The sequence below is a fragment of the Salmo trutta genome, chromosome 1, assembly GCF_901001165.1.
Source record: "Salmo trutta chromosome 1, fSalTru1.1, whole genome shotgun sequence".
Lineage (NCBI taxonomy): Eukaryota > Metazoa > Chordata > Actinopteri > Salmoniformes > Salmonidae > Salmo > Salmo trutta.
Window position 1 is genome coordinate 11,248,733 of NC_042957.1, and position 12,472 is coordinate 11,261,204.

The 12,472-nt window shown below is 46.3% G+C and overlaps 1 protein-coding gene across 3 annotated transcripts in view; it reads left to right on the forward strand.

Moving 5' to 3' along the window:
• Window positions 1-3,970: 3,970 nt before the first annotated feature.
• LOC115160732 (brain-enriched guanylate kinase-associated protein-like) overlaps window positions 3,971-12,472 on the forward strand; it is a 42,355-nt gene continuing 33,853 nt past the window's right edge. Inside the window, exon 1 of one of the 3 annotated variants that reach the window (XM_029711200.1) lies at window positions 3,971-4,099. Coding sequence is in view for 1 of the 3 variants with exons in the window: in XM_029711289.1 (XP_029567149.1) it covers window positions 4,883-4,911 (29 nt within the window). In the remaining 2 variants the exon portion in view is untranslated. Of the gene's footprint in view, window positions 4,100-4,697; window positions 4,912-12,472 lie in introns of those variants that run through there. The other 2 variants (XM_029711289.1, XM_029711119.1) reach the window with 2 other exon arrangements.

Consider the following 12,472-nt stretch of genomic DNA (forward strand, 5'->3'; position numbering starts at 1 on the left):
GCTCTCATGAGGACCGCCACAGGAAAGGAAGACCCAGAGTTACCTCTGCTGCAGAGGATACGTTCATTAGAGTTATCTTTAGCTCAGATTGCAGCCCAAATAAATGCTTCACAGAGTTCATCTCAACATCAACTGTTCAGAGGAGAATGCGTGAAACAGGCCTTCACGGTCAAATTGCTGCAAAGAAACCACTACTAAAGGAAACCAATAAAAAGACGAGACTTGCTTGGGCCAAGAAACACAAGCAATGGTCTTTCAGACAGGTGGAAATCTGTCATTTGGTCTGATGAGTCCAAATGCTGTATTTTTGGTTCCAACCACCATGTCTAGATGAACGGAGGGTAGGTGAACGGATGATCTCCGCATGTGTGGTTCCCACCATGAAGCATGGAGGAGGAGGTGTGATGGTGTGGGGGTGCTTTGCTGACGACACTGTCTTTGTTTTATTTGGAATTCAAGGCACACTTAACCAGCATGGCTACCACAGCATTCTGCAGCGATACGCCATCCCATCTGGTTTGCGCTTAGTGGGACTATCAACAGGACAATGACCCAAAACACACCTCCAGGCTGTGTAAGGACTGTTTGACCAAGAAGGAGAGTGATGGAGTGCTGCATCAGATGACCTGGCCTCCTCAATCATCCATCCTCAACCCAATTGAGATGGTTTGGGATGAATTGGACCGCAGAGTGAAGGAAAAGCAGCCAACAAGTGCTCAGCATATGTGGGAACTCCTTCAAGACTGTTGGAAAAGCATTCCAGGTGAAGCTGGTTGAGAGAATGCTAAGAGTGTGCAAAGCTGTCATCAAGACAAAGGGTTGCTAATTTGAAGAATATAAAATATATTTTGAATTGTTTAACACTTTTTTGGTTACTACAAGATTCCATAAGTGTTATTTCATAGTTTTGATGTCTTCACTATTATTTTACAATGTAGAAAATAGTAAAAATAAAGAAAATCTCTTGAATGAGTAGGTGTGTCCAAACTTTTGAATGGTACTGTATATTAAAACATATATTTAATTACATTAGTGCACACACACACACACACACACACACACACACACACACACACACACACACACACACACACACACACACACACACACACACACAAACGATACAATATCTTTCAATTAATGCATCATGGTTTTTATTACATGGTATATTAAACAGTGTTTTCCCCCATTGAAAACAATAGACAATGAGGTTCAACCTATATTCATAAGATAACTCAAACCTAAAGTGTTCCTGCCACTTGGTTAGCACAGCACTCTAAATCTGAATGGAGATGAGAATTCCATGATTCCTAGGCCTAATCTGACCTGATACAGAGAGAGAGAGAGAGAGAGAGAGAGAGAGAGAGAGAGAGAGAGAGAGAGAGAGAGAGAGAGAGAGAGAGAGAGATGGGGGAGAGAGAGAGACCAAATTCAAGTCTCCAATTTAAAGCACTTCAAATCTAACAGCTGAGCCCAGAAACGAGCCCTCTCAGTCAGCTGATGTTGGACCTATCCAACCAAGCTGACACCAGCACTGCTTTAAAATAAATAATCAAAATCAACAAAACATAAACATGTTTACTATACTGGAAAAACAAAACAAAATTTCAAAGCCGACTAAATTGCTATCTGACCCAAACAGAGAATATGAACTGACCAATTATCTCTACTCTGTTAGAGATATGAAGCAGAGACAGGTCCTTACCAAGTACAGGCTGTGACCACCGATTGGAAATAGAAACCAGCAGACATAAAAAGACATGGCTACCCAAAGAGGAGCCTGTATGTGGTCACTACACAACAGGGGAGGTAGAGACAGAGATACACTTTCTCCTCTACTGTCAGAAATATTCCTCACCAAGAGATTCTTTATTAGCAGAAATTACCAAATGTATTCAAAATGTTATCTTATTAAACCCAGAGGAAAAACCAAAAATACTCATGGGCGAAGGAGCAATGGCTCCTCTTGCAGCCAAACTTGTACAGTTTATTCGCAAATTTATTCAGACCCCTTGACTTTTTCCACATTTTGTTACGTTACAGCCTTATTCTAAAATGGACAAAGAAAAAAAAACTCATCAACCTACACACAATACCCCATAACAACAATGCGAAACAAGTTTTTAGAATTGTTTGCTAATTTATTTTAAAATATGTCGAGGCACACATCTGGGGAAGGGTACCAAAACGTTACTGCAGAATTGAAGGTACCCAAGAACACAGTGGCCTTCATCATTCTTAAATGGAAGAAGTTTGGAACCACCAAGAGGCCAAACCAAGTTCCTACTCCCCACCAGGCCAAACTGAGCAATCGGGAAGGGACTTGGTCAGGAAGGTGACCAAGAACACGATGGTTACTCAGAAAGATCTCCCGAGTTCCTCCGTGGAGATGGGAGAACCTTCCAGAAGGACAACCATCTTTTTAGCAGTCATCCAATCAGGTCTTTATGGTAGAGTGGCCAAATGGAAGCCACTCCGTAAAGCCACTCAGTAAAAGGCACATGACAGCCCGCTTGGAGTTTGCCAGAAGGCACCTAAAGGACTCTCAGACCATGAGAAACAAGATTCTCTGGTCTGATGAAACCAACATTGAACTCTTTGGCCTGAATGCCAAGCATCACGTCTGGAGGAAACCTGACACCATCCCTACGGTGAAGCATGATGATGGCAGCATCATGCTGTGTGGATGTTTTTCAGCGGCAGGGACTGGGAGACTAGTCAGGATCGAGGCAAAGATGAATGGAGCAAAGTACAAAGAGACATTTGATGAAAACCTGCTCCAGAGCGCTCAGGGCCTCAGACTGGAGCGAAGGTTCACCTTCCAACAGGACAACGATGGTGGTGGTGGTGGTATTAGTAGTAGTAATGATGATGGTAGATGTAGTACTGATCTAATGGTGATGATGACACTTAGTGATAAGTTAGTTATAGTTTTAATAAGTGATAGATAGTGGTATTAGAGGTAGAAATTCTACTTGTGTTAATGGTAGAAGTAGGGATGGTTGTAGTATTAGTGTTAATAATAGTAGCATGTTCATTTTCCATGTTTAGCCTTTTATTGTGCCTATTATTTATTATATGTTCCTATTACTATTCACAGTTACCATTATCTTTTTGTCTCACCGCCTGGTGAGAGTCTCATTCCTCCCCACCGCCTGGTGAGAGTCTCATTCCTCCCCACCGCCTGGTGAGAGTCTCATTCCTCCCCACCGCCTGGTGAGAGTCTTATTCCTCCCCACCGCCTGGTGAGAGTCTCATTCCTCCCCACCGCCTGGTGAGAGTCTCATTCCTGCCCACCGTTTGGTGAGAGTCTCATTCCTCCCCACCGCCTGGTGAGAGTCTCATTCCTCCCCACCGTTTGGTGAGAGTCTCATTCCTCCCCACCGTTTGGTGAGAGTCTCATTCCTCCCCACCGTTTGGTGAGAGTCTCATTCCTCCCCACCGCCTGGTGAGAGTCTCATTCCTCCCCACCGTTTGGTGAGAGTCTCATTCCTCCCCACCGCCTGGTGAGAGTCTCATTCCTCCCCACCGTTTGGTGAGAGTCTCATTCCTCCCCACCGTTTGGTGAGAGTCTCATTCCTCCCCACCACCTAGTGACATAATATGAAATTCAACAGATGGTGCCACCTGTTCCCCTCTCCCCCTCCTCTCTCTTTGTTCTCGCTTTTTTTTCTCTTCAGCTCAATACATATACAGAGTCACTGCCAGCATCTCTCATGGGGGGGGGGGGGGGGGGGGGGGGGGTGCAGTTGCTATGTATCTGCAGTCTGGCTGCAATGGAGGTTTCTTCTCTCCCTCTCTCTCTTTCTCTCTCCCTCTCTTAATATGACAGAATTGTTCTTTTTACAGATGTAGACAGACTCTGTAGCCTGACGGGCTTTCTGCATGAGAGATAGCAAGAAGGAGAGAGAGGGAAATGGAGGGAAAGACGTAGGGAGAGGGAGATTTTTGAAAAATAAAAGAGAGAGTGAGAGAGAGAGCAGAGATGGAAACAGAGAGTGTTAAGTGAAATGAGTGAGTGAGTGTTTGTGTCTCGTCTGTTCCTCTAATCTCCTGTGATTTTCTTTTAGGTTCCTGACGAGGAGATGAATACCATAAGGTAAGATGACATTCTCTCTCCATTATTCCCTCCCTGCCTCCTCAGCCAGGTCACCCGTGATACAAGTCAGTATTCGACGTCCATCCATGTCTGAGGACGTCGGAAGATGCCGTGGAAACCGGCCACTAGGGACAACAGTGAGAGCTGTTACCTTCAAGTAGGTTTGGGTTTTGCTAGGGTGTTGTGGACGGGGATGCTGGATGGGCGTAAGGATATGCCGCATGTTTGAATCTAGCGATGGAAAGTTGTTTTAGATTTTTTTTAATTAAGGTTATCCCAAACCTTAACCCTTACCTTAACCATTTGGAGTTAATGCCTAACCTTAAAAATTCGGAGTTAATGCCTAAACTTAACCCTAACTTTAAAAATTCTCAGTTAACGTCTAAACGTAACCTTAAACATTTCTAAATTTGACGTTTGAGAAACATAGATTCTGAAGTGAGACTGTGAGAGCTTGTTGTGCCTCTTTCCCTGCCTGCTCAGTCCTCCATCTCTCTCTCTTTCTCTCTCTCTCTCTCTCTCTCTCTCTCTCTCTGTCTTTCTCTTGCTCTCTCGCTCTTTCTCTATCTCTCTCTCTCTTCTCCCTCTCTACCTCTCCTCTGCTACTGGGGGTTTCTCCAAGCTTGGTAAGCCAGCCCTCGATCACACGGAAGGGCTTTCACCAGCAGCCCCAGCACACACACACACATACAGACTCAGCACCTCTCCCCTCACACATACAGCAAGGAGTGGAGGCAGCAGGCAGGATTTCTGTGTCATCATCACCAGCACCAGCGATTCACAATGAGACTCTGTGTGAGCACCAAGGGAAGGTATTGCTCCTTCAACAGAGGGGACGTCTTTCATTGGGATCTGGGGATGGCATTGTGTGTGTATGTCACTGTGTGTGTGATTTATCGGTACTGTATGTTTGCGCAGTTTTCGTTTGCTTTACATCGGTGTAGCCTAGAGCTTGAATGGTATTTGGAATTATCATACATGGCATTCTTTGCAAAGGATAGTAGTAAAATGCCTGAATAGAGCATGTAGTTCCACTGCACTGGTACAGTAGTTATACCACTGAATTATTTTCAGGCTTATTGTTCAATACAGGGAACATGTCAAATAAGAACTGGCGTATATTGTATTTAAACATTTCCTCCTTTGAAAGCGAGAGAGAAGGCTTGGCTAAAAGGTGTTTAAAGGTTTGTTGAGTGAACTAGGATGTTCCTGTAGTGTTTTAGCACTCTGATATGTCTGATGTCATTCTGGGAAGTCACCTGTAGTTTCAGGGAAGCCACACATCCCTTTTCACTGTACGGTCATTTAGAGGGAGAAAAATATTTATTTACCCTGGTTCCTCTTTAGGTTTCTTCCTACGCTCCTGCCTTGTAGTGAGTTTTTCTAGCCACTGTGATTCTGCCTCTGCATTGGGTATCTGTAAAGGATTTTGTGACAACTGCTGATGTTATATAATACATTTGATTGATTGATTGGTTGACATGGATATTTAGCTACCCGATGCTTTTCATACTATGAACATGTCTTATAAACCTCCCATACCCCTCTCATGTGTTTAATTAGTAACATGTTTAATGTTATTACAATTGTATTTTCTGGGAGAAGTAAACCCACCTCTTATACCTCTTTAAAATGATATTGCTCTTCCCTCCATCATATTGCTATTAACTTTCCATCAGATCAGCTACAATCTTACTGTCAGAATAGTTTTTGTTCAACCGGTCCTTAATTAAAAAAATAGCCTGGAAATAGCCTATAAATAGCCTGGAAATAGCCTGGAAATAGCCTGTAACACATAGTACTATATACCTTGGCTATTTGGTGTAATGATTTTCAGATGAGTGAGGCTAAATGTCTTTTTTAAACCCCAGGGAGGGTCAATTCATTTGATGGGCTGTTTTTACCAACACCCTGTATTGATTATCATCACTTCTGTGACCGACATTAGCCGCTAACCGTTTGGCTCTTTAATTATACAGTACAACAACACAAGTGCCAAATCTACATTACGATGGACTAGAAAATTATACTCCATTCTAGATTTAAAAAAATATTGTCCATAAAGTTTGGAAATTTCTCTTTGTCTTCACGATACATGATTGACTTAAAGACATTTAATCATGAGGAGCAGGTACAGCGGTTCAATCCTCTTATTTCTCTCCTCTCAAACCTTAAATAGACACACAGCCACCTGGCTGTCCAACCCCAGAGAGATAGAGTAGTAGGGTAAAGGGAAAAATAAAAATGGACCTACAGGTTTGACACCAACCCCCAGATTGAATCACTCAGCCCTCCTGTCCCAGTGACCCCAGGCCTCCTAAGTATCCCAGACAAAGACAATTATGAAATGTGCTCAAATCTCTTCAATGTGTGTCCTCATTTGTATTTGTATTTATTATGGATCCCCATTAGCTTATTCCTCCCTACCAGGGAGGTGCCAAGGCAGCAGCTACTCTTCCTTGGGTCCTGCAAAATTAAGGCAGTTGTACAATTTTTAAAACACTACAATACATTCATAAGCACCTTATTCTGGCTCAAATTTCCTGTATGTATTTTGGCCTCCGTCATATGTAGTAAATGTATATTTTATTGAGAGACAAATTTGAGGGATAGGTAGAGGGAGAGAGAGAGAGCCGTATGGCCCCATGGCCCTGTCATGGTGTGTAGGAGTGAGGTGTCTTGCAGTGTTAAATGAAAAAGAAGTGAGTTGGGTTAGAGACTGTCTCCCAGTCTAGAATGGACTGGGCTGGATGGTTGTTTGCTAATGATCACCTCAAACACAGTGAATGGCTACTTGAAGAAGAAGACAGTTAGACCTGCCAGGGGTTGATCTTCTCCCTCTCTCTCTCTCTCTCTCTTTCTCTCTCTCTCTCTCTCTCTCTCTCTCTCTTTCTTTCTCTTTCTTTCTTTCTCTCTCTCTCTTTCTTTCTCTCTCTCTCTCTCTCTCTCTCTCTCTCTCTCTCTCTCTTTCTCTCTTTCTCACTCTTTCTCTCTCTCTTTCTCTCTTTCTCACTCTTTCTCTCTTTCTTTCTCTCGTTCTCTCTCTCTCTCATAATATGTGAGATATTGACAGCTCCTCTGGGGGTCATTACTTTCTCCCTCTCCCTCTCCAACTATCTCTCCCTCTCTCTTTCTCTCTCTCTCTGCCTCTCTGTCTCTACAACTCTCTCTCTCCATCTTCCTCTCTCACACACAGGCCTCCTAGCAAATCTTTTGTATTGTTGTTGTCCATTTGAGCTAGTCGGCCCGGTCGCTAGTCGGCCTGGTCGCTTATTGTGAGTGTGTTCTATTTTTAATGACGAACCAGTTTTTTTACTGTATTTTTTGTATCTCACTGGGTCCAATTATCTTATCTTTTCCAACATATCCTGCCATTTGAATTAACAAACCACTGTTTTCATGTGTGAAAAGCAAAACGTATCATGTCCTCCTTTTGATAAAATGACTTGTTTTCACAATCTGTGACTCGGTCATCCTCTGCCAGAAGAAGTTCTGCATCTCAGTTCAAGTGTAACTTTGGGAAAACAAATCACATTCCGGTAAAGAATGGAGAATTCCCTGTGGGGTTTGCTCGGCACCATAACAGGTTTTATGTGCCTGCGAGTGGAGGCTGTGTTTATTTCAGAACAGCATGTGTATGTGTGTATGTGTGTGTGTGTGTGTGTGTGTGTGTGTGTGTGTGTGTGTGTGTGTGTGTGTGTGTGTGTGTGTGTGTGTGTGTGTACTCGCTCATGTCATTTTTTTGCTCATGTTGTGTTTCCGACATTGGCTCCATCAGGTTTCCCACTTTCCGTTGATCCCAAATCCCTTCCAGGGTACCTTCAACAGTGTAGGAAATCCCTTCTTTCAGCTAAGTACCATCAACAGTGTATGAAATCACTTCTTTCAGCTAAGTACCATCAACAGTGTATGAAATCACTTCTTTCAGCTAAGTACCATCAACAGTGTATGAAATCACTTCTTTCAGCTAAGTACCATCAACAGTGCATGAAATTCCTTCTTTTAGCTAAGTACCATCAACAGTGTATGAAATCACTTCTTTCAGCTAAGTACCATCAACAGTGCATGAAATCACTTCTCCCAGTAACTAGCCCAATGCTTTTGGTAATGAAGAAGGTGGAGGTGGTGGCTGGGAAAGGGAAACTAGTAGGTTTGTTCTGAGTGGATCAATGCTCTCAGGTGGTGGTCCACTGTGGGGACTGTACCACCAATAGGAATAGAACTAATTGGACATTCTAATTCCACGCTACCACTGGTCTCACAGACAGGGCCTACTGGGAAGTGGGGACAGGAGTTTTTCCTGTTTAGGTCAAAATAAGAAGAAGAAGAAGGAGAAGATTTTTTTAAATTATATTTAGTGCTTTTCATACGGAATCATAAAATCGCTTTTAAAAAAACACATTCAGGGAGCTGGTAGTTGATGGGATATGGATCTTCCACAGCCAGATGATGATGCATTTCAGTAAAGGAGCAGCTTGAGTGGAGGAGGCGTTGATGGTAAAGCCAGGGTGTGAGAAACATCAGTCAGACAGGCCCGGAGCTTTTCATTAGGCCCCTCTGTCAGTCACAGCTACTCTGTAGGTTAGGCTGGAACATTCACCACTGAATGTGTAGCACCCGCCTAGGTGGTAATTTGGTAGCTATAAACGCCCAAGAGACCATCACACCTCAGCAGTAATCAGCAACAGTGTCCTGTGAGGTGAGCCTCTGTCAACCCCTCACACCACAGTCCACATCTTTCCAGAAACCAGGACAGCTGGAATAAAAATATGATCATGTGTTTATCAGGTGTTGATGGATCGTTCAGATTAGATTAGATTAGCTAGCTATATCATCAGTCCTGCAACTCCATGAATCACCACTAGATATTTTAGCTCAACCCTCAACAGGATATCAAAACCCCCCAAAATACACAAAATAACAAAAATATGTACAATATTTGCAGAGTTCTCAGCCAAGGTCTCTTCACGGCGCCATGGCAACCATAGGTGAGACTTGCCCTCTGATCAGAGCCTGACTCAGGTCTGGTCCATCAGTTAATAAGTGTAGTTACATTTAGTAAGCCAGGTAGGAAGGACAAACAACAGTACTACTGACAGTTTAATAGCCCTGCTATAACTGGTCAAGTTATGTGGTAAGGAAACCCCTCCTGGCCGATCCTGCCGATCGTCTATGGTCGTGGCTCTGTGGTTAGGCCAGCTACTCTGTCTGTCAGAAGGCAAGGCACACACACAGGCAGCCTGCTCATCCTGCTACTGCGGCTCCTCCTGCTGCTACTGCTCCTCCTGCTACTGCTACTGCTCCTACTCCTCCTGCTCCTGCTTCTCCTGCTACTACTCATCCTCCTGCTACTGCTACTGCTGCTCCTCCTGCTCCTATTCCTCCTGCTCCTGCTCATACTCCTCCTGCTACTGCTACTTCTACTGCTACTGCTCCTCCTCCTGCTACTGCTACTGCTGCTCCTCCTGCTCCTATTCCTCCTGCTCCTGCTCATACTCCTCCTGCTACTGCTACTTCTCCTGCTACTGCTCCTCCTCCTGCTACTGCTACTGCTGCTACTGCTCATCCTGCTACTGCTCCTGCTACTGCTACTGCTGCTCCTCCTCCTCCTCCTGCTACTGCTGCTCCTCCTCCTCCTCCTGCTACTGCTACTGCTGCTCCTCCTCCTCCTCCTGCTACTGCTCCTCCTCCTGCTACTGCTACTGCTGCTACTGCTCATCCTGCTACTGCTCCTGCTACTGCTACTGCTGCTCCTCCTCCTCCTCCTGCTACTGCTGCTCCTCCTCCTCCTCCTGCTACTGCTACTGCTGCTACTGATCCTCCTCCTGCTATTGCTCTTCCTCCTGCTACTGCTACTGCTGCTCCTCCTCCTGCTACTGCTACTGCTGCTACTGCTCCTCCTCCTGCTACTGCTCCTCCTCCTCCTCCTGCTACTGCTCCTGCTCCTCCTCCTTCTCCTGCTACTGCTACTGCTCCTCCTGCTACTGCTGCTCCTCCTCCTCCTCCTGCTACTGCTGCTACTGCTCCTCCTCCTGCTACTGCTGCTAATGCTCCTCCTCCTGCTACTGCTCCTGCTGCTCCTCCTCCTCCTCCTGCTACTGCTGCTACTGATCCTCCTCCTACTACTGCTCCTCCTCCTGCTACTGCTCCTGCTATTGCTCCTCCTCCTGCTTCTGCTCCTGCTGCTCCTCCTCCTCCTCCTGCTACTGCTACTGCTGCTCCTCCTCCTGCTACTGCTGCTACTGATCCTCCTCCTGCTATTGCTCCTCCTCCTGCTACTGCTCCTGCTGCTCCTCATCCTCCTCCTGCTACTGCTCCTGCTGCTCCTCCTCCTCCTCCTGCTACTGCTCCTGCTGCTCCTCCTGCTACTGCTCCTGCTGCTCCTCCTCCTGCTACTGCTTCTCCTCCTCCTGCTACTGCTACTGCTGCTACTGATCCTCCTCCTGCTATTGCTCCTCCTCCTGCTCCTGCTGCTCCTCCTCCTCCTGCTCCTCCTCCTCCTCCTGCTACTGCTCCTCCTGCTCCTCCTCCTCCTGCTACTGCTCCTGCTGCTACTGATCCTCCTCCTGCTACTGCTCCTCCTACTGCTGCTACTCCTCCTACTGCTGCTATGCCATCCTCCTCTTTCATGTTGTCTAAAAGGTCTATGGTTTTGTCATACAGTACATGCTTTTAGTTTTTGTTGTCCCAGGCTACCTGGCTAAAATGCTTGCTTGCTTGCTAGTCTAACTTCCTTTCATGGGCAACGATGTGCCAGGCCAGTTAGTTAACGTTAGCCTGCTACGTCGAGTTACATATTGAACGTCCATCCTCTCAGGCACAATGTCTTCATTTGTGGTTGGATCAGAATCGCTGTTTTAATCATTGGCCAGTAGGAGAATTAAGTAAATACACAAGTTGAAATCCCTATCTCCCTCCAAGGCTAATTTAGGAAAGGGATGATTTTAGCTAGCTAGTTGGCCAATGAAGGTCAATGAAACAACGAGGTCATGCAACAATTCAAGTTTTTTTTTCTGTCAATGACATTTGGCTACTGATGTGTTGTGATTGGTCTGAAGCCAAATTCAAACCGGTGCTGGGACCATTCACAGCTGAGCTCACTCAGTTTAGCTCAACACTGATTGGCTATTATTTTATAAACGTTTATATCAAGGGAGGCCAATGCATTCAATGCTATGGGCAGCAACAATGTTACACTCTTTTTGACCAGAAAGCATCAGATAGATGGGCTACACATACAGAGGCAGAGAGGTGCTGTTTCGCTCAGATGCTTTATCCGGTGAGATACATTCAGCCTCTTGCGAATTTGAAGGACATTTATGAAACACAGAAATATGAAAGATACCTTATTTTGTATGTTTTGGGGGGGGGGAGCCTGGCTTCCCTTGGAATCCATTATATGCCACTGTGCATGAGTCAGCCAGGCAGCCACTCAGGGCTCACCCCCTTTAATGCTGAGTCTGAGCCTGCCATTAGGGCTTTCCCCTTTAATGCTGAGTCTGAGCCTGCCATTAGGGCTTTCCCCTTTAATGCTGAGTCTGGGCCTGGGCTTTCCTGACAGCTAATCCGTCTACCGAGGTAGATGAGTGCATGGAGAGGTGGAGAGATGGAGTGATGGAGAGATGGAGGGTTTGAGAGGAGGAGAGATGGAGGGGGGAGTGGTGGAGAGATGAAGTGATGGAGAGATGGAGAGGTGGATGGGGTGGAGTGATGGAGAGGTGGAGGGGTGGAGAGGTGGAGAGGTGGAGGGGTGGAGGGGTGGAGTGATGGAGAGGTGGAGAGGTGGAGTGATGGAGAGGTGGAGGGGTGGAGTGATGGAGAGGTGGAGGGGTGGAGTGATGGAGAGGTGGAGGGGTGGAGTGATGGAGAGGTGGAGGGGTGGAGAGGTGGAGAGGTGGAGAGATGGAGAGGTGGAGAGGTGCAGAGATGGAGAGGTGGAGAGGTGGAGGGGTGGAGGGGTGGAGGGGTGGAGTGATGGAGAGATGGAGTGGTGGAGAGATGGAGTGGTGGAGAGATGGAGAGGTGGATGGGGTGGAGTGATGGAGAGGTGGAGGGGTGGAGAGGTGGAGGAGTGGAGAGATGGAGAGGTGGAGGGGTGGAGAGGTGGAGGGGGGGAGAGATGGAGGGGTGGAGAGGTGGAGAGATGGAGAGGTGGAGTGGTGGAGAGATGGAGTGGTGGAGAGATGGAGAGGTGGATGGGGTGGAGTGATGGAGAGGTGGAGAGATGGAGAGGTGGAGAGATGGAGAGATGGAGAGGTGGATGGGGTGGAGTGATGGAGAGGTGGAGGGGTGGAGAGGTGGAGGGGTGGAGAGATGGAGAGGTGGAGGGGTGGAGAGATGGAGAGGTGGAGGGGGGGAGAGATGGAGGGGTGG